General features: G+C 33.7%; 1 protein-coding gene across 2 annotated transcripts in view; it reads right to left on the reverse strand.

Moving 5' to 3' along the window:
* LOC145268738 (choline transporter-like protein 2) overlaps positions 1–22,932 on the reverse strand; it is a 279,161-nt gene that overhangs the window by 28,387 nt on the left and 227,842 nt on the right. For both annotated transcript variants that reach the window (XM_080124322.1, XM_080124323.1), the window contains exons 13-20: positions 18,840–18,932; positions 17,620–17,722; positions 15,274–15,323; positions 11,870–12,046; positions 9,291–9,419; positions 7,729–7,798; positions 6,798–6,871; positions 4,306–4,376 (exon numbers count right to left, since the gene is read on the reverse strand). In XM_080124322.1, the coding sequence (XP_079980448.1) occupies positions 4,306–4,376; positions 6,798–6,871; positions 7,729–7,798; positions 9,291–9,419; positions 11,870–12,046; positions 15,274–15,323; positions 17,620–17,722; positions 18,840–18,932 (767 nt within the window). The remainder of the gene's footprint in view (positions 1–4,305; positions 4,377–6,797; positions 6,872–7,728; positions 7,799–9,290; positions 9,420–11,869; positions 12,047–15,273; positions 15,324–17,619; positions 17,723–18,839; positions 18,933–22,932) is intronic.

Here is a 22,932-nt window from a genome sequence, read left to right on the forward strand (position 1 = left end):
CCTCAAGGCTCCTGGTTTGATCCTACCTACCTACCAAAACATTTTTTGTTACCCCCTCCCCAACACACACACCTACAATCATCCACTAATCTATATATATAAAAGCGAAAATGTATGTACGTATGTATGTATGTGTGTTCGCTTTTTCAATATGTCAAGAAAAGGCTTTTTTCAGAGAAGCGGTCGCTCGCTTCACAACTTTTTAAAACTTTTTATATCACATAATAATAAATCATAATATCTCACAGTTAACAACGAAGCTCGCCTGTCTATTTAATTTGCTTGATTTCGGGAAGATAAATATTCAACATTTGTCGCTCGCCGCATGTGGGTTAGTCTTTTTTCTATAACATCTTGGGGGAAAAAAAAGCGTTCAGCAGTAAATGAAGGTACTATCCCGCAGTCAAACTTGACCTCATTAACTCATTAAAACGGGCACCTGCTAAATCTAAGTAATTAAATAAATTCAAACGTGTTTCCGTTAGCATGTCGCGGTGGGGAAATGGTTAACGTCACACTTTTATTTTTTTTTTTCACACTTTAATTTACAACTTTGCTTCAAGGGTTCGAGTTCGATCCTCATACTTACTTTTTTTTTTTTAACCTCCCAACCCCGGAGTTTCCACACACACCTACAAAACACCCGAGCAACGCCGGGTACCCCTTGCTAGTATATAAATAAAAGGCAAAATGTGTGGTTTTGTAAGTTTCACAAAAACTTTCGATAGAGGCGACAGATTCAGATGACAAATATTAAAAAATTGGCCAAAAACATTAATTCCTTCATCCTAAACTCGGCCGTTTTATACAAGGAAGGGTCGCTTTTTAGTCAACATTTTGGCAAGTCATCGTTTTCTTTCCAATTGATTACACTTTATTTCAACATTCCGAATTTCCGGTTGGAGGATGGAGACATCGGCAAAGACGTCACATTTTTAAACCTTTTTTTTCTCCTTTGTGTTATGGGTTTGAGCCTGCCTGCCTACTATCACTTTTTTTGTCTAACACCTCTTTTGATCCCTCTCCCCACTACTACAACCTTTTGTTGGCTATCATAACTCTTGTGAGCTGCGACATTGTCTGGCTGTGGAAATAATTATTTACATTCTTGCCTCAGATAAAAAAACATTTATTTTGTAAACAAGTGTTATTTTCAATTAAAATTCTACTCGATAATTTTCTATAATCGTTCATGTATGTTTAATGTAATACGCGTTCTAACATGCAGACACTGCCGCTAGGAAACTTTTTTCTGTTGAAACAGACATTTATTTCCAGGTACTTTCCCGAATAAAATCTTATCTCTTGTTCAAACCTGTTGGTTTCGGCCCATACGTGTCACATGTCTATCTCTTTAACGTAATCATCAATCTGTGTACGTTCTTTTTATAATCTTTTCCTTTTTTTCCTTGTGACATCCACTTGCACACAGTTCGGTCATTTGAATACAGCTGCTGTCCAAGCTCTGTTACATATCTAGTTTTGTCTATTACATAAGTATTAGAAAGAGTTTTGCTGTTAATTTAGTTTGACTAATATAGAAGAAAACTAAACACTCTCCTAAGTTTGAACAGAAACTTTTCCACAATTATTATTTTAATAATCTGAAAATTTTGGTGTTCAATTATCAAATCAAATTCATGGAGCAAATAAGTTGAACCTTTTGAACTTTTGGCAACCTTGCAACTCTTTCGCTTCCCTTATTTTGTCCTCACATTCCACAAGAGATGTTTCTGACAAAAGAGAGAAGAATTGTTGTTTCTGGGTTGGATCCTATTCATATAACATCTTTTGGAGGGAGGTAGTTTTTAACCTTGAGGTAATACTTTTTTTAGCCCCATCAAGTCATTTCATGACTCTTTAAAAAATGTATTGTTGAATGGAAAACAATACAGATATAAAATATAGGATAGATTCATTCCATTAGGTACAATAATAAAAGTCCATGTCAGGTAGCAACAACTGGTGAATCGACAAGTGAACCACTAAGTGTTTGCATTCCAACTCTTAGCTTCAACCGACTCCAACCAGTTTTGCTCTTCTTAAATATACGTGAATCATAGTCATGTGTTCGAGGTACATCTCAACACATTTGGAAAATCCAATAATTTTTGGTCGTCTCAAAAAGTTTTTAAAAAAAAACGATTCGTCAGTGGGAGCTCTGTGAAATTTTTGATAACAAAATTGAATTTGTCTGAATTTTTACCAGTCTTCTTTTTATGGAAATCGCTTCAGACAAAGCATAAAGCCATTTGATGTAAAGAGCTGAAAAATACTACTTCAAGATAGAAAAGCAGCAACAATAAATGGGAGATTGACAGATTATAACCTAGAAAACAGAAATCCTTCCTCTTTTGTCAGAAACATCGTTCATTGAGTGTGAGAACTAAAACACAAAAATAAAGGAAACATAAGGGAGTTATGAAGCTGTAAAGTCGAACAGAATGAAGGAAGTGTGTTAATCAACTGCCGTAGTTGCGAAACAAATTCAGAAGCCACCAAAAGTTAACCCAAGGTTTACTTTCTATTAGCCACTTGCTGAATAGTTAAAACAAAGCTGTAATAATTATGTACCAATCCACCCAGTAATAAATTGGGGTACTTTTTATGGTTATACTATTTATAGTATATACAGCACATCATGTTTGACACAGCAGTTCCCATCAGATCACCAAAGTTAAGCAATGATGGGCCTGGCCAGTACCAGATGGGTGACCATTTGAGATTTCCAGGTGTTATATGTGCTCTCCGCTTATCTCGGCATTGTTTCCAGTCATCCTAAACTTCTCCTTGCCACTGGACTCCAGCAGTGCCGATTCAGAAGAGATGTGATTGGGGATTGCACAACCCTTGCCACACAATTACATGTGCAGCTGCCCCTACTCGGGGTATCCTTTGTCTTTTGAGACTGAATGGAGGCACCAGACTATTTATGATAGGCAAACTAAAAACACAGACATCAAATAATCCAAATTATCATTCTTCAAAAATTTAGAAAGACGAAAAATCATGTATCGTCAAGTGGAAAACAATACACCGATATAAAATAAATAGGTTCATTCAGTTAGGTACAATAATAAAAGTCCATGTCAGGTAGCAACAACAGGTAAATAAGCTGACAAGTAAATAGCCAACTACTTGTATTCCAACTCAGCTTCAACTGACTCCAACCAGTTTTGCTTTCCTTAAATATACATGAACTGTAATCACGTGTTCAAGCCACAACGCAAGAACATTAACATTTTTAAATGAGTGTGAAGACGAAATACCTAAGAATTATCAGGATATCATTTTACATCAGACCCTCCAAATTTGCCACCGATGGAATCCTTAATAAAGTTCACAATCCTTTTTCTAATCCAATGATATTTTGTACAAATAAATTTAAATCTCTGGATGTCTAATAGCTTTTTGTTTTTTTAAATCATCATTTAAAGATAAATGCATCTGGATACAATGCGCACCCTCTTCTCACGATTTAGGCAGTGCTGGTCCTCTTCAATTCAGGAATAATCTGGGGATTGTTTTCTTTGAGATAGGACGGTAAAGGTCTAGTTAAAGTGGAGCCCATTCAGGATCGTATCTCTTGTAACGTGTAGTAGTCACAGAGAACTATTTTATTCTGGTGAATCAATGCCCCTCTCTGAGTTCTCCGGCCACAGGCTGACCAATCAGCTAACAGGGCGCATTGATTCATCTGCTCCCTAAAAGTCTTAAGAGAACGTCAGCAGTCGGATCCGGATTGCCAGCGTAGCAACATCTATCCTCTTTCGTCTCCTGTCCAGTGGACATTCCGCTGTAGCATTGACGGTCTCAATTTGAGACAACTGCTATCGAGCCAGGGATGACACGGTACGGATTAACCTTCGACGACCTTAAAAGAACGTTCTTTTTCTTCTTCCCTTTTAGCAGCCTGTCCTGCCAGTTCCTGCTACAAATAAAATACTCTTCATTTATTTATTGTTTAAAAAGGAGTTTGTGTTTCTTTTGTGCCTTGTACTTTGCTTTAATTTATTAGGAAGGTAAAACCAACCTTCCTATCCTAAAAACGTTTTAGTTTTTTTTTTTTTTAATTCTTTTTATGTAGGCTCACATGAAAGAGAGAGACTAATATTCTCTTAACTTCATCGACATAAACTTTCAGATAACCCCACAGATGAACATCTTGGAGGTTACAGTTCAGTTTTAAACGTTTGTGTGTAGTTGGGGAGGTGGGGGGGTGCATGTCACCCTATGTTATAGGCCTGTACATGAAAATCATTTTATTTATTTAACATGAAAATAAAGAATAAACCGACAACTCACCCACTGCAGCAGTCACCATCAATTTACTGAGAAACATGATCAGATCCGTCACTTTATCCACTATCACTGTCCTGGAAACAAAAAAACAAAAAAGATTTTTTAAAAAGGTGCAAGAATTCAAAAATGATAGTCCCACACTACCAACCAAGCTCCGATTCCTGTCCCATCACCAGAATGTTGTTTTCCTGTGCTTGTTTTACAAGTACTTTAATTGAATGTGCTCTGATGAACTCCTAGCACTTGTGTACCCTTGACGTGCATACTCCCAACTCACTCGACAATCAGCAAAATTCCACCCCTTCACTGAAAATCTATACAGAATACACCTTATTACATGTATATAGATGAAATTATATGTGTGTGTGTGTGTGTGTAAAACAGTCAGTAAAGATTAAGTTTAGAATCCAATAGGATCTGCAAACTTAGAGTAACTATAAATATTAATAGTTATCCTCACCAAATAAAAAAGCTCATTACAACTAAGACAGGAAGAAAAAAATTAAATTGACAATACTGGATCTCTCCATATGTTTTCATCTGTTTTTTTAATCCTTGACTTTTAATGCATCATCTGATTTCACAAGTTTTTTTTCTCCATTTTATAAACCCTTTGCACAATTTTTTTTTTTTTTTTGCATTTATAACTAGTTTTCATGTAATGCTGTTTCAATTTATGTCAGTACCAGCAAATTCATAACTTCGCTATATTATTCATTTGCTAATATTTTTTCTCTGATAAGAAAGATGCATTTCTTTGAAACTCCGCGGATTAAGGAAATTTCAATATACCTTTTTGAGTATCTTGTTGAACAATAAATTAATGTAAATAGATTTTTACAGTCTTTACTTTTTTTTTCTTTTATATATATATATATATATATATATATATATATATATATAAAAGAAAAATTGGATTGAAATTCTGTACATTAAATTTTACATTTATTCTGTAAATTAAATTTATTACTTATTCTTCGTCAAATATTACAAAGAAAATCAAGAAAATCTTTTTTATCTCCTTTGTACTTGTTGAAAAATAAATTGTAATATTTAATTTACAGAATTTACATCCAATTGTTCTCATACTATTGCTCTATTTTGATTATTCGGCTTTTTCATCTGGTTGGGATTGTCAGATTAATACTAGTACTTATTTAATTTTACAAATCTAAATTTGTAAACTGAAATTATATAAATATATATGCTTATGTGAAAACTGCTTATTCAATTATATTTCACCCTTTATTTATACTAATCCTTTTATTTATGAAACTCGATGTACGCTAAATATAACTACATAGCATATACAAATAAATGACAAAAGTCTACGTTCCAAATTCCAAGATGTTGTTCATCTTGCCATTTATTTCTTTCAGCATGCTAAAATGTTCAATTCTTCACATGACACACACACATTATATATATGATGAGAATAATGGAAATAGTATTCCGCTGAAATAGAGAGGTAAAAAAAAAGAAAGGAAGAAACCAAGTTATGTGTTCATCAACGTTTTGTCTATTTTGGGAATGAAATTAAGAAAACAAAACACCAGTACAAATATTTTAAAATGAAAATCATGGATTTTCATTTTAAAATATTTGTTTTGTTTTTGTTAATTTCATCCATCCAGAGGAAGTCTCGAAATAAAAACGAAACGTTGATGAACACAACTTGATTTGTTCCTTTTTTATATATATATATATATATATATATATATATATATATATATATATACTAGCCCGAGTGCCCGAGTGTTTGGAGGGGTGTTGAAAAAAAAAAATGGTAATAAGCAGGCTCAAATCCATTCCGCGAAGGAGGAAAAGAACATGAAAAAAAAAAAAAAGTGATGTCTTTGTTGTTGTAGCCATCACCAAACTGGAAGTGACGTAGGTTTAAATTAAGGCTAGTCAATCGAAAAGAGGGGATTACTTTCGAAAATATCGGCGAAAAAAGCTATTCTCCCTGTAGAAAAGTGCCCAGTTTAGAGTAAAGAAATTCATGTTTTTAGCCAATTTTTTGATATTTGTCGTCCGAAAGGTCGAGCTTCAAAATGATACTGATCTTGTGAAAATCGGTTGCCTCTGTCGAAAGTTTTAGGTAAACATACATACATACATTTAAACAGATGGGTGAGAGTTATAGTATAGATTATATCTACATATACATATATATATGTATATATATAATATATATATATATATATATATATATATATATATATATATATGTATATATATATATATATATGCATATATATATATATATGCATATATATATATATATGCATATATATATATATATATATATATATATATATATATATATGCAAACACAAAATCAGAAAATTTACCCATTCTTATTCTCATTTTATGACCTCACAGTGATTAACCTTTACAAAAATGGTTTAAAGAAACATTCAATTGGTAATGACAATGATGAGATAGCTTGCAAAAATGTGTGTCAAGTGAAAAATATTAAAAAATCTGAATACCTGAGAGCATTCCGCATAATCATAGAGAAGGCTTTCTTTGCAGAAACACAGAAGTTTTTACCATGAATTGCAATCTGAAATTGAAAACAAAAAATTATTAACTATAAAATAATACACTTTTTTTTTTTTTTTTTTTTTGCGGGGGTGTATGTTTAGTTTGAGATGTATTCGTTAGTATATATACTAATCACCTGTACTCGCAAATATATATTTGCGAGTACAGGTGATTTGGTTGTTTTGTTTTATGGCATATCAACTAGACTAAGAGAAAAAAATATAAACATCAAAAAAAAAAAACGGAGATAAGGCCCTAGCATTTTTTTTTTTTTTGTAAATGAGATGGATTCTGACCAAACAGCAGTGAATTCACATCCATGGAATGCTCTAGAAACTTCAAAGTTTTTTTTTTTGTCGAGATAAAAAAGTGAAATTTCACTAAAAAGCTGTAAAATTGACATCCCTGAGTTTATCCCAAACGACAAAGGTCATTCCAAAAGTAAAGCTTCCTATTTTTTTTAACTCAAAAAGTACAAGAGCTACGAAGATGAGAGCGGTATCATTAAAACAATAAAACTTTTGTGTTCCAGAATTTTCTTTTTTTGCATTTTTTCCAGAAATTCAATGATGTATTTCAACTTTTGATGCATATCCATGAAAGGGGTTGCTTTCTTAGAGTCTCAAACCATCAATATCTTCCACAGAGAGATGAAACTTTCAGATTATGAATGCATAAATTCAATCATCATAGCAATCCAGTTTACACTCCCCCCTCTCATCTGTTGGATGGAATAAAAAAATGAAAGACATTACTTTTGGCAAGCCTCCTCCCTCCACCCATATTTGGAAATTGTATTTACTAAATGGTAAAACTAATTTGTAAATTGCATTTATTAAATGGTAAAACTAATAGAATGGTAAATGGTATACTCACCATGATGTAAGCATTTTTATTGAGGAAAGTCAGGAAGTTCTCCAGACACCACAAGCAACAGCTCATACACCTGAAACAGGAGAAAAGAATTTTCGTGTTACAGTCCACAGATAAACACACATGCACGATATAATACTAGCAGGCCACCTGGTATTGCCCAATTGTAAAAAATGCTTAAACAAGCTGCACGTGCATGGTCCCCCTCTACGAGTGAAATGTAAGGAATGGATGACCAAAAATAAGTCATGGTTTGTGAGGCAATTTTTTTGTTTTCAATTTTTATCAAAAAAAAAAAACCCCGATTAAGTCCAGCTCCTGGGAAATGCAAACCAGAATTTTGCCAGGGTTAGAGATACTTAATGTATATTTGAAACAATTGCCTTCACATTTTGACCAACTTTCAGTGAAATCTAATGGACGGATAAAAAGTTATGGGGCCAAAAGTGTCATTTTTTTTTTTGCCATTTTGGGGCATTTTTGACCTCTTTTGAGCTCGTGGGGCGCAACAAGAATTTTGTTAAAAAAAACTTTATTGTTGTGTTCACATCTACGTATTGAAATACAACTTGTGGCAAAATTTAAGAAAAAAAGTAATGGATGGGTATCAGGGAATCGTCCGGACTAACAGACACCACTGAAAACATAGGTACCTCTCTAATAAATTGGAGGACCAATATGATATTTTAATTCATGTTGATTTTATATTTATTATTACAGAGTCAATTCTCTATAAATTATGATATTGTGCCCAATATATAGTAGGATAAAAAAAAAAAAAAATTATAATTTGGATGCTATGATCTAGAATTGAAATCACAACACATAGCGCCCTAGCCTTAGTCATTACCGTTTGAGTTATCAGATGGATAAGAAATAGTTATAAAGGAACCAACTTTAATGTATAATTAAAACAATAAAAGGGAAAATAAATATGTGAATGAAAAAATGGCATAATAACCCTGTTTAAAAATGTTAAAACTTCAAAAATTGTATTAAAAAAAATGTACTTTATGTCAGCGCGAGCATACAACCTTAAGATAACGATGCTGTCACAATAACCACTGCTCTGCGATGGCGTCAGCGAAGTAACATTTTTTTTACTTTAACCAATTCAAGAAATAACGTTTTTTGTGCATACTTGTTTGGTTAAATTGTCATGAAGGAATAATATTTGCTATCCTCCCTCATTGCAAATGTTTATTTCTATAGGAAATAATTGACCGTTTTTTTCTAATTATCACATTATTCAACCGAGACATCGTCCTTTCAGACAGTACCAGTTTCGACCCAGTCTGATTCCACTAAAAAGTTTTAGGCAGACATACAAACATACATACATTCAAACAGACATGTGAGATTTATATAATAGATTAATCTTTATCTTCGAGTGGGTTTAACTTAGATAGGTCTCAATTTATTAATAAAAATTTTTTTTGAAATGAATAAAAGATAAAATGTCTCTTAGATAGGATTGAAACCATATCTTAATGATCACATTCCAACAATCACACCTGATATCAATCGAAATTCACATAAAAATTTTAAAAGATAAAACCACTCACTTAAGCATAAATGTAGCGACTTTGTTATTTGAGTCCTTCAGTTTGTAGTTAATGTAATCGAGAATAACTCGCACCAGTTGAACGATAGCAATGATGAGAGACCCAAACGCAAGAGATCCAAGATGGTAACTGTAAAAAAAAAAAAAAAAATACATTTTTAGATTGTAAACAGGATAAAATCCAATTAACAAACATGGCCTTTTTATATTAATTTTCAAATACTTTAAAAACAGAATTAAAACATGATTATTATTACCCACTAACATGGTTGAGTGTCGTTCACATCCTACGATCTTCAGCCAATGTGGTCGCTTGGTTTATGTTCATCGTGTTTATCACAAATGTTGTCGATCCATTTTTTTCTTTTCATAAGAAACAAAACTGTCTCCACTTCTAAACACAGGTCATACAAAATCTAAGTGAAAAAAATCTATAACACATACATATTACTGTAGATCCTATTTATATTATGAAAGATCGTCTATAGTTTTTTTTTGTTTTTTTCCTGTGTTCAATTGGTCACTTTTGTCCATCTCCTATGCATCCTCTTCCAGATAGAATGGGAGCAGGCTTGCCACATCATCTACCTTCTGAAGTCCTGCTACCAATCTCGGTCTCTTCAGTCATGCAACCACATCTCCTTTGCCAATAAACGGTGTCACCATATCACTGCTGATTTGTATCTTTGCCATAATAATGGCCGAGATGGCTTGAAAGATTGTCTATAGTTTTTTTTTTTCTTGGAATTAATTCCTATTTGGATCCTAAATTCTTTTGATGTCCAGGTTGCATCCATATTTGATGAAATGTTGGTTGATTATCAAAACAGAGAAAAGAAGAAAGAAAAGGTCGGAACTCTTCTTAACTCTACGTAATAGACTTTTTTTCTTCCACCACTTGCTCGCTGCTTCCTCGGACAGCCGTCATATTTTCAACAACCTCACATGAGCGAAATAATGCCTTTTCATGCTGCCACCTTGAACCCAGATAGCGCTTAAATTTGCATTTATTTTCGCATTATTTTTTGTATCGAACGGGTTTCAAATTCAAGTGACAGAGCTTCTCCACAGAGGGCACACACCAACCATGGGCACTTATTACTATAACTCTCCACATCATTATTACACATGATATTTTCAAACTAACTCAGGAGTGTATACTCTAAAAACAGTTAAAACATAATTATTAAAGGTTTTCTCCGTTAGCTGCATTAGTGAGTGTCGTCCACGTCTTGAACCAAACTGTTTCATTTGGTTTGTGTTCATATCTGTCCATTTATACAGCACAATCACGTTGACACACTAGTTCTCGCCAGATCACTAAAGTTAAGCAATGTTGAGCCTGGCCAGTACCAGATGGTTGACTATTTGAGATGACGAAGCGCTGTATGTACTGGGAGGTAAAAATACCAGGTTGGGAAACTGGCGCGGTCTATTCTTCTCTCGAGGATAGATGGACTTCTCTTAAGCCGTAGTAGGCAACCCATCTAGTGATGGCGTCACGATAAAAAATATCCTTGGCAAAACATCAAGTATTTTTAGCCATTAGAAAAAAAAGTGAAAGATTCTACGGAATTTGTTCACGATTCACCTGCATCTACTGCATTGGATGAAACAACAATTATCCATTCATAAACGTTGGCTATTCATCTTTTCTTTTGTCTGCTTTTGGCGCAATTATTCAAATGTAATGAGAAATGAGAGTTAAAACTAAATCTCCTTCTTGGATTACCACCTTGTCGCGGTGAAGGAGCTAGAGCGTTTCAATGATCTCTAGAGCTATGCTGGCCACCCTTGCCAGAAAGGTCGACGGATAGAAACCAGACATAGAGTGATCCCTGGTTCTCCAGGTTGGGGGTGGAGCATAGGGCTGACGACACTTTCTTGTAAAACAAGTATCTTACGGAAACGGTAACAAAGAGAACCCCTACTTGGTGGGGCTTTCAGAGTCAAGTGAAACTCGTATGCATGCTGGTGGCCGAAGCCGAGGAAGGATTTGCGCCAGACAGACAACTTCACTTACTTAAGCAGCATCATCAGATCTGAGGGCGGCACAAGGGAGGATATTCTGCGCAATACAACACCAACACCAAACGTAAACTCTATCAGAGCTACATAGTATCAACACTCCTATATGAATCGGAATAGTGGAGAATGACGGAAACAGATTTCATCAAGCTTTGATCCTTCTATATCATCTGCTTTTGACGAATACTGAGGATATTCTGGCCTGAAAAGAAGACCCACTTAAAGAGATTCCATCAGAAAATGACGATGGAGGTGGATTGGGCAGGTTTTCCAGAAAGGCCCACAATCAATCACAAGAACAGCATTTCACTGGACCCCAGATGGCAAAAGGAAGAGAGGAAGGCCAAGAGCAACTTGGAAAGCTAAGCAGTATTCTTGGGGTTCACTGACTAGGCTGGCTCGGTAGGGGGGATTTGTTGTTGCCCAACACACCACTGAGTTGATGAATGATTGCAAATCTCAGAAATATGACCCAAACACAAATTAAAACATAAAAATCATCAAAAATCTTGGAAATGTGACTAAAACATTAATTCAAATATGATTACTTACCGAACGGTCCTACCAAAAGAAGAGATAATGGGGAACCTGGGTATGTCGTTTGGTTTGTTGAAGGACCAATAATAAGAGGCAAAGGCACCACTGAGGACAATTTGGTTGAGGGACGTCACAAAGTTAATGATCCAGAAGGCCATAAACAGAACAAAGAGTTCAAGGTAGGTTGTGTAACTGGAAATAAAAATGAAAAAAAAAAATTTTTAGTAAAAAAAAAAAATTGGTGCTTTTAAATTAAGAAATATTTTTTAAACCAGCAAATCTTTATAATAAAGACCAATGTGTATTTATTTGTGAATCGCATCACACAAAAGTTTGATTGGATTTTGGTGAAAAAAAAAAAAGCAAACAGAAAGGTCGACTAGTAACAAGGGAGGTAAATAGTTTCTGAAATATCAAACCAATTTAGCAAAACTCAATTTTTGCTAATTGTCTTCAAAAATTGTTTTCATTAATTAATTTTTTGTCTTGTTTTTCATAATTTTTGGATATGTCCATTACAGTGACATGACAAGTAGGTACCACTGATTTTACTTGAAATTCAATATTTCGATTTTTGAATTTCTCTCTAATAACGAAGAACCAGCAAATTATTAAGTAAAATTTTAATTAAAAATAAAAAAAAATTGATACGAATAGAAATACTGTAAATCAGGAGGAGATAAATCAATCTATCATTTAATCAAGTAAAAATAAATGGTTGATCAGCAAAATACAAGAACTGATTTTTATCTTTAACTAACTGTACATATCCTGCGTTGCCTGGTCGAAACATTGCCGCGTTGAGGATTTAATCACATACTATTTAAGATATACTGATTATCCTAACTTGTTAGGAAAAGTGACGACATGTTGGATTTAGGGAAGCATAAAACACATCCATCTTAGTTTATGAAAATCAAACGTGAAATAACTTTAAGGGGCAGTAACTCTCATAGCTTACATAAATAAGCTTACTTTCAGTTTTAAACGAAAAAGTTGTGAACTATTAATAAAGGAAAATAAATTAAATTAAACATAAATAAAATTAATAAATTAAATAAATCAACTTTAAATAATATTAAACAATCAAAAGGATCATATTGCAACAATTAATAACATCGAGCTAATTACCAAAATAGATTTTCTTTGATATAATATGCAAATGAGGTTACTCATCGAATGTATATTTCTTTTGAATAAATAGTATATAAAGAAATCGTGCTGGAATAAATATGTATATAAGTCTGTTTTCAGTATGAAAAATTATTTGTAAAACAATGTACCTTTTGTAGATATTTATTGAATTGTAAACAGACAGGAATACAACTTTATTATAATACAAGATGCAAGCAAGCAAGGATGCTCGGATGGTCCACAGTTTTATAATTATATAGATAAAATTTTTTACCCAATATTTCCTACTGGGTGGAATGGTAAAATTGTCACCCTAGAAAAGACGACATGATTCCATTTCCATTTGATGAAAACTAGTTTTCTTTTTTTGTTGTTGCAGACCATCTACTAGTTGGCCAGTCGTGTACAAATCCCAAGAGCGACAAGCGCCTTCTATCATGTCTGAAACTGACACATGTTCAACGAGTAAGATCGGAAATGCACTGCTGAACAACTCATGCTCTCTACCGATCAAAGTTATGACAACAGGACCATTGTCAGCATTCTCAAAATGCATCACTGGATTGCCATGAAGAACAGATGTGTCCAGGGTGATAAAAACAAAGTTTCTGGTCACAGTCATTTGTCTTTTTGGTTTCAAGTGATTATGCCACATCACATCTTCAAAGTCGGCTTGGAAGTCAACACCAAAGTGTACCGGATGTGCTGAAGAGTGTGGTGATCCCCCTAGTGCAATCAGGTGGCAGCTGGTAGACCCTGGATGTGGCAGCAGGACTCGGTGCTGGCCCACAAGTTCAAAGAGACCCAGGCTTCAGAAGGAGGAGTGCTACAATTAAGTACCTTTCTTTCATGCCCTCCTTACTGACCTGAACCCGCCGGACTACTTCGTTTGGTCATATGTCGAGAACATCACAAACACGATTTCCCACAACACAGAAGTCAGCCTGATTGCCACCGTCTGCCAAGTATTTACCAAGCTCCCGCCAGCGCTTGTGGAAAAGGCATACTCCCAGTTCTGGATCCATATTAAGGCAGTGATTGAGGCTGAAGGCGGCTACATTGAATAGATGTCAGCTCTACTACATAATCAAGTTACCTGAGTTGATTTTTTCAATAAAAGTTTTAAAATAAAATGTAGTGTTGGTTTCTTTAGGTTGACAAATTTATCATTCCATCTTGTAATTTTTTATGAGGATACTTTATTTTGCATATGTATTAAAGAATTTTTACTTGTGCCCAATACTGTATGCACAAAAAATTGAATTTCCCTATAAAAAAAATGAAAAGAATGCTTATGCAGTTTAGCAAAGATATTAAAAAATCTCTATGATGTACATGCTCATTATGGAATGAAGTTATGAAAAAATTTGCTTAATTTGATCAAGTAGTTTTTTTTTACAGAGCAAAATCAAATTTTAGTGACAGTGATCGTGACGGAGCCATGTTGGTAATTCCAGTTATGAGAAGGGGGGTGGCGTTATCTAATTCTTGAAGTTTGTCAAAATTTGACGAGATCATTTTTAGAATTTTTAATAATTTTAGGCATTCTTTGTTTTTATTTTTCTTTCAAAAAATCGTTTCAAAATTTATTAATTAGAACTTCATCTGCATTGTGGCAAACTTCAAGAATTAGATGGACTTATTTCCCCTGGCACCCCCTCCCCTCGTAACTAGAATTGTCAACATTGCTCAGTTTCGATTACTGTCACTAAAGTTTTTTTTTCTTCTGGGAAAAAAAACAAAAAAAAACTACTTCATCAAATTAAGCAATGTTTTTTTATGATAACTTCATACCATAAGGGGTACATACATCATAGAGGTTTTTCTTTATCTTCATTTTTTTACTAAACTGCATAAAACCAAAACAACTACTGGATTGTTTTCATAAATTTTGGTTACCTACATTTTTTTTACCGTCACATGTAACTACCAAGAAGTGTTTTGTCAAGAAGCACCAAATTATGCAGAAAATGTATGGGAAAGATTTTAAAATTAGGTTTGGTTGTTTTGTTTTGTTTTATGGCATAAACTTTTTCAAGTTAATGCTAAATCCAGTCATTTTGGAAAAATGTTTTATGGTTCAAGTTCTTTAAATCTTCAAATATTTATTTGTAGAGTTTGGCTTGGTTGTTTTATAGAGTAAAATTGTTGTAAACCAAACTGTTTGTCCATTTTTGATGTGACCTGTTGGGAAGGTTTCTGATTCACATTTCTATTAAATATGAAAATTTTTTAAAAATAATATTTACTTACATAATAAATCAGTTTTTAAATAAAATACTTACTCGTTTCCACCATAACGCACAAAATCACAGAATTTCTCCATTGATTCACTCTGAAAATTTAAACGGAAATAATATTTTTAAAATGTTGCCATCATATAAAGAAAACTCAAACAACTAATGATAAACTTACAAAACATATCTACGTTTCTGAATTTTTTAGACGGTTATTCATATTATTTGGATTTATCGGACTCCTGTTTTCATCTTGAGTGTGATTTTCACAACGTTTCAGTCGATGTAACCTTTGACCTTCAGGTGGGTCTTGTGAAACTCGGGAATTTGGATGGAATTTCGAGCAGAACCCTTTATTTACTTCACGGGGTAGCATACTCTTGTTCTGTTAGCCATGACTGGATAGAGATCCTAAATAATTCGCAATTGTATTTTTCAGTCACCAACACTGAGGACTGAACCTTCAACCTTCAGGAGAAGGTCACTTTTTACAAAAGATTTTTTCCAAGTACTCTAACCAGTGTCATCAAAAAATGTCTTCTATAAATACTTACAGTGGAAATTATTAAAGATGTACTATTGTTATTATTATTTATTTTTTATTATTATTATTATTATTATTTATTATTATTATTATTATTATTACTAAAAAAATATGAAAAAGAACAGAAAAAATAGGAAAAAGAAAGAAAACAGATTAAAACTAAAAAAGAAAAAAATACAGAAAAAAAACAAAGCCAAAACAAAAATCAGAAAAAGAAAAAATGAAAGAAAATATAAAGGGGGAAAAAAGCAAGAAAGAAAAAGAAAAAATGAAAGAAAATATAAAGGGGGGAAAAAAAGCAAGAAAGAAAAAGAAAAAATGAAAGAAAATATAAAAGGGGGAAAAAAGCAAGAAAGAAAAAGAAAAAATGAAAGAAAATATAAAGGGGGGAAAAAAGCAAGAAAGAAAAAGAAAAAATGAAAGAAAATATAAAGGGGGGAAAAAAGCAAGAAAGAAAAAGAAAAAATGAAAGAAAATATAAAGGGGGAAAAAGGCAAGAAAGAAAAAGAAAAAATGAAAGAAAATATAAAGGGGGGAAAAAAGCAAGAAAGAAAAAGAAAAAATGAAAGAAAATATAAAGGGGGAAAAAAAGCAAGAAAGAAAAAGAAAAAATGAAAGAAAATATAAAGGGGGGAAAAAGCAAGAAAGAAAAAGAAAAAATGAAAGAAAATATAAAGGGGGGAAAAAAGCAAGAAAGAAAAAGAAAAAATGAAAGAAAATATAAAGGGGGGAAAAAAAGCAAGAAAGAAAAAGAAAAAATGAAAGAACATATAAAAGGGGGAAAAAAGCAAGAAAGAAAAAGAAAAAATGAAAGAAAATATAAAGGGGGGAAAAAAGCAAGAAAGAAAAAGAAAAAATGAAAGAAAATATAAAGGGGGAAAAAAGCAAGAAAGAAAAAGAAAAAATGAAAGAAAATATAAAGGGGGGAAAAAAGCAAGAAAGAAAAAGAAAAAATGAAAGAAAATATAAAGGGGGGAAAAAAGCAAGAAAGAAAAAGAAAAAATGAAAGAAAATATAAAGGGGGGAAAAAGCAAGAAAGAAAAAGAAAAAATGAAAGAAAATATAAAGGGGGGAAAAAGCAAGAAAGAAAAAGAAAAAATGAAAGAAAATATAAAGGGGGGAAAAAAGCAAGAAAGAAAAAGAAAAAATGAAAGAAAATATAAAAGGGGGAAAAAAGCAAGAAAGAAAAAGAAAAAATGAAAGAAAATATAAAAGGGGGAAAAAAGCAAGAAAGAAAAAGAAAAAATGAAAGAAAATATAAAAGGGGGAAAAAAGCAAGAAAGAAAAAGAAAAAATGAAAGAAAATATAAAAGGGGGAAAAAGCAAGAAAGAAAAAGAAAAAATGAAAGAAAATATAAAGGGGGGAAAAAAGCAAGAAAGAAAAAGAAAAAATGAAAGAAAATATAAAAGGGGGAAAAAAGCAAGAAAGAAAAAGAAAAAATGAAAGAAAATATAAAAGGGGGAAAAAAGCAAGAAAGAAAAAGAAAAAATGAAAGAAAATATTAAAGGGGGAAAAAAGCAAGAAAGAAAAAGAAAAAATGAAAGAAAATATAAAAGGGGGAAAAAAGCAAGAAAGAAAAAGAAAAAATGAAAGAAAATATAAAAGGGGGAAAAAAGCAAGAAAGAAAAAGAAAAAATGAAAGAAAATATAAAAGGGGGAAAAAAGCAAGAAAGAAAAAGAAAAAATGAAAGAAAATATAAAAGGGGGAAAAAAGCAAGAAAGAAAAAGAAAAAATGAAAGAAAATATAAAGGGGGGAAAAAAGCAAGAAAGAAAAAGAAAAAATGATTAAAAAAAAAGCAAGAAATCAAATTGTGTCAGAAAAAAAAAAATGTTTCTATAAATACTTACAGTGCTTTCATTGCAGGGAATTCTGCTGAGGATGCTTTTACCATCTTTATTCACACTGTAAACAGTGCTAAAAGCTTGCGGCGTCCCCATTGAAGCAAGGTAACTAGGCCGTTAAGGAGACAACCAATAAACAATATGGAAAACAAAAACTTGGAAATTGGAAAGAAAAGAATAATAAGAAGTAAGGTACCTGTTTGCTTGTTTCCTCACGAGGGCAAAGTTATGTTGTATTGTTTCTGAAACAAACGTATATCACGTCGTTGAGTTTGTGTGTGTGTACGTATCATTATTACTAATGCACATAGTGGTTCTTCACTATTTGAACCCTAAGTTATGTTGTTGCAGTCTATTTATGTTTCGTGATCATTTAACATTTTCTTAGTGTATGTGTGTCATTTATCTGACATACCTTATTTTAAATGCGTTGTTGATCTTGGTCCATCTAGAATTCATCTGTTCTTGGAAGGGAAGCTGGAACCTGTTTGAACGAATATGCATTCCAACCGTTCTGTTCTAAGTCCAATTTCCAACAATTATTCTTCTCAGCTAACTAGAACCACGTGACCCACATGTACTTCCGTCAGCTGATCAGATGCTTCCAGTCAATAATGTTTTGACAATTTTTATCAAAACATTTTTATATCTCATCTCTTGTTTATCTTGCCAGTTAGATAGATAGATTGAGATGGATAGATAGCTAGATCGATAGATAGATAAATAGATATAAAGTTAGATAAATAACAAATACTTTCTTGTGTTGACATCTCTGTGCCTTTTTTACAAGTATTTTAATGGAATGTGTTCTGATGAACTCATTGCACTTGTGCTTCCTCGACATACATATCACCAACAAACCTGCTTAGCAACAAAATCACACCCCTTCACTGTTGAGATCCCTAAATGCCAGAAAGCTTTCTACTCCTAGCTTCTTCTCTTGAACGGCTAGACTTTGGAATTCCCTTCCTGCTACCTGCTTCCCTGACTGTACCGATATAGGGAAGTTTAAATGTAATGTAAACCAACATCTCAATCTTTCTTAGGCCCCAATTTTTAGCTCATTACGTTTAAATTGTGATATGCCTTGTTTGGAGTGAATGCAAGTAAAAAAAAAAAAAAAAATAAATAAATAAAAAATAAGAAAGTCTTTTATGAATGGCACAAGAGATTTCTCGTCATTTGGAGGGTGGAGGTCAATTTCAATAAAGCATGCGTAAGGATACATCGCACTGGCTAGCCAAAAGAAGAAAACTCCCAGTTGTAGCAGGAATGGAACGAACGGCCAGATGAAGGTGAACATCATGGAACCAACAGCTCTGGAAAAATCAGAAAAATATTTTAGATTTAAACATTATCAAGTACTAGCAGTGTCATCTGGTATCACTCGGGATCCTAATTTTTGTAAATTATATGGACTACAAAAAAATCTTATCCTGTGACGCATCAACTGATTTCACAAGAAAAACTTGTGGAATCAGAGTCATAAATTCATATATTCGTCCTTGTGGAGGAGCTCCATATATATATATATATATATATATATATATAAAAATATTAATTAATACATCCTAAAATGTGGGCGGAAAAAAATGTAAACAAAGGACAAATAATTACTTTCTTATAATAAACACTCAGCGAGCGAAAAAAAAAAAAAAAAGAAAGAAATTAGTACAGAATCACTAATAAAAAATAACCACGTCTTAGAACTTTTTATATACTCCCTAGATTATAATATCTCCGATTTACGAAAGGAGGTCATCTCTATCTTTTATTTTGAATGACTTTTACACATTATTACAAAATTCGCGCTGTGGTTTCATTTCTTTATGGCATGATATTTGATCTAGAAAAGCAGACATTGACATTCGTTTAAGCACCTGCTTTTAAACCATTTAATTTCAACCATTCTCACTTCTCTGCCCGCTTAGCGTCGCGGTAATGTGTCACACTTTCTTTTCCGCCTTCTCATTTGAGCCTACCTGCCTACCAAAACTTTTTTTTTTCTTTTACACCTTCAAACACCGGGCAACGCCCCCCCCCCCGCCCCCAATTACATAATTTACATAAAAATCAAATCTTCAATATTGCCCCAAATATTAATAATTGACCAAATTTCATCTCAACATAGTGAGGTACCTCCACACTTTGCTATTGTTGTTCGTGAATGACTGAATGCTTAACTTCCTGGAAGATGGATGTGTCGTCATGGTTCACATGGATGGCCAGCCAGAAATCTTGCAACTTTTCTCTGGGATTGGCTGAAAGAGCAATTCTACTGAATCAAACCAAGAAATTTAAAACTTAAAGGGTTAATACATATAGGTTATGACTACCATTCCGCAAGAGTTTCTTGTGAAATCAGTTGATGCGATTCCTGTTCAATTCGAAAATCTAGTGATGAATAAAGGCGCCTATATTGAATTTTAAATAAAATCCACGAATTATACTTTCTTCTCATATCTATTAATTGTATGAATTATATTTCAAAAATAAATTGTATGTATTTTAAAATAGGAAATGACTTTCCAACCACCATGAATATATATCCACAGACTGTTTCGTTGTATTACAGCTCTTTAGAAGTGGCTAGACAAACACAGGGTTCCAAGCCCGGAATGAAACTTTACCATCAAGATGACAGTTGGCACTTCTAATCCCTATGCTATCATCCATCCCCTGTTTTTTTATTTTTTTATTTATTTTTTTTTTATTACATTTTCACCCCAAACAAGGCAAATTGCCACTTTGGTGTAGGGGGGCTACTATCAGGGGCAACAACTACTGGGGTACTATGTAGGGATTTGGGCAGCAAGGTGTCGGTTCACGTTACACTTGAACTTCTGCACGTCAGTACTGTTGGGGAAGCAGGGACCTGGAATGGAATTCCAGAGTCTAGCGGTTCTGGGGAAGAAACTATTAGAGTAAAAAGATCTCTTACATCTAGGGATCTCTACAGTGTGGGGGTGGGATTTAGCAGCCTGTCGGGTTTGTCGAGGGTGCTCACGTCATGGGGGCACAAGTGATTGCAGTTCGTCAGAGCATTCGCCACTAAAATACTTAAATATAAGTGGAATCATAATGTAAACAGTGGCAATTGCCAGAGAATTGTTTTTACACATCAACTGTAACCACCTCCATCAACGCTGGTACCGAATGTCAGCTGTACCTATTTACTATGCCTCCCCACGGGACAGAGTTAGACACCAGGGTCGTTTTTTAACGTGGAGAAAAGGTACAAAAATAAAAATTGTCTCAGCCGTGAAGGATTTCTCCTCCACCGAAAGAGAACAAGAAAATGAAGTGCAGCATCTGAAGAACAGATGGTATTCATTTGCTCCCCCACCGAGCAAATTAGGCACAAGGCCAATTTTTAATGTGAGGAGTGAAGGGAGGGAGAAGGGAAAAGGGGACCAGCTCCCGAGAGGTGGGAAATGGGAGATGTTTAAAGGTCAGGCATGTGGGGTTGCCCCCACATCTGGTCTTTGCTAGTCATAGCTTGCAGTATCTGCCGGAACAGATACTACACTTTGATGGTATTTATTTGCTCCCCCACCGAGCAAATTAGGCACAAGGCCAATTTTTAATGTGAGGAGTGAAGGGAGGGGGAAGGGAAAAAGGGGACCAGCTCCCGAGAGGTGGGAAATGGGAGCTGATTAAAGGTCAGGCATGTGAGGCTGCCCCCACATCTGGTCTTTGCTAGTCCTAGCTAGTCATAGCTTGCAGCATCTGCCGGAACAGATGGTATTTATTTGCTCCCCCACTGAGCAAATTAGGCACAAGGCCGTTTTTAATGTGAGGTAAAAACCAGCTCCCCTAAAAGTAGGCAAAAAGGGGTCACTCTGGTTACCAAAAATAATAATTGTCCCAGTATACAGGGTTTCCCCTCCATTGACTGGTACAAATTATCTTGCAACACATGAATAAAAATAAAAACATGTTAAGCATAAGATTTATGAACTTTGTGACATATTGTTTGGTTGAAGATAAGCTCTCCTTGTTATTGGGGAAGTGAGGACGACCAACCAAATTGATGGGAAGGACTTTAACCAGCAGAACATAAAAGGCTGCTCAGCAGTGAGAGCTGTAACCTCAAAATTGTTAGACAGCTTCATAACAAATTGGAATGTTATTATTTCTTCAGTTTGCATGAAATCAGTGCCATAAACCTCATTTACAAGACTTGTTGGACACATTCTAAGAACTCAGCAGCCATATATATATATATATATATATATATATATATATATATATATAGCTGTACAGAAGGTCAGAAAAACATTGGTACCGTCGGTTTCAAGCCTAACATAAGGGGGACCAATTAATGGTAAATAACGTTAGGCTCTCGTCAGCCATATTGTTTTCTGTTATTTACCATTAACTGGTCCCTCTTATGTTTGGCTTGAAACCGACGGAATCAATGTTTTTCTGACCTTCTGTACAGATATATATATATATATATATATATAGCAAAAACAAAGCATTAAATATATATATATATATATATATATATATACCTGTACAGAAGGTCAGAAAAACATTGGTACCGTCGGTTTCAAGCCTAACATAAGGGGGACCAGTTAATGGTAAATAACGTTAGGCTCTCGTCAGCCATATTGTTTTCTGAGGAAAAACCATGTTTTTCTGATCTTCTGTACAGTTTTCAATAAATAAATATTAAGCTCTTATATTGAAATTTTTTCTTTGTAATTGAGCACTTTGTTGGAATTCTTTCCCATAAAACAGTAAACAAATATATATATATATATATATATATATATAAATAAATAAATCCTTGACTTGAGATATTCAAAAGTAAGAACTAATGAACTCAACAAGGTTGTTAGATAGTGTTCGATAACAAGAACAAAATATTTTTTTTATTTATTAGAAGGTAAACAGTTACATTTGGTCGCTACAAACAGCCATCCATATAATTATTTACTATAATAATTATTAAATATCTACAGACACTGGTGTTTCATCCATTCGGGAATCATCAGTGCAGAGTGTCACGATTAACACCAGCCGATAGCTCCAAACCTGGGAACAGAAGCCATCTCTGGCTTCATTAGCAAGGACCCAGTCCATTCAGCTAATAATAATTAATCATGAGAAATATCGTTGAAATTTAAACATTTTTTAATGCTTTTTAACATCTGTCAGAGTGATCTAATTATATGATGATCTGCGCATAAGAGCTAAATCGACCGACTTTATTTCGACTGAAAGTGCTCAACAATAAGAAACTTGTTTCTTAAAGGGACTGATGTAATTATTTACTATAATAATTACGAAATACCTACAGACACTAGTGTT

The sequence above is a fragment of the Euprymna scolopes genome, chromosome 44 (assembly GCF_053919585.1).
Source record: "Euprymna scolopes isolate OS-2025 chromosome 44, ASM5391958v1, whole genome shotgun sequence".
Taxonomy (NCBI): domain Eukaryota; kingdom Metazoa; phylum Mollusca; class Cephalopoda; order Sepiida; family Sepiolidae; genus Euprymna; species Euprymna scolopes.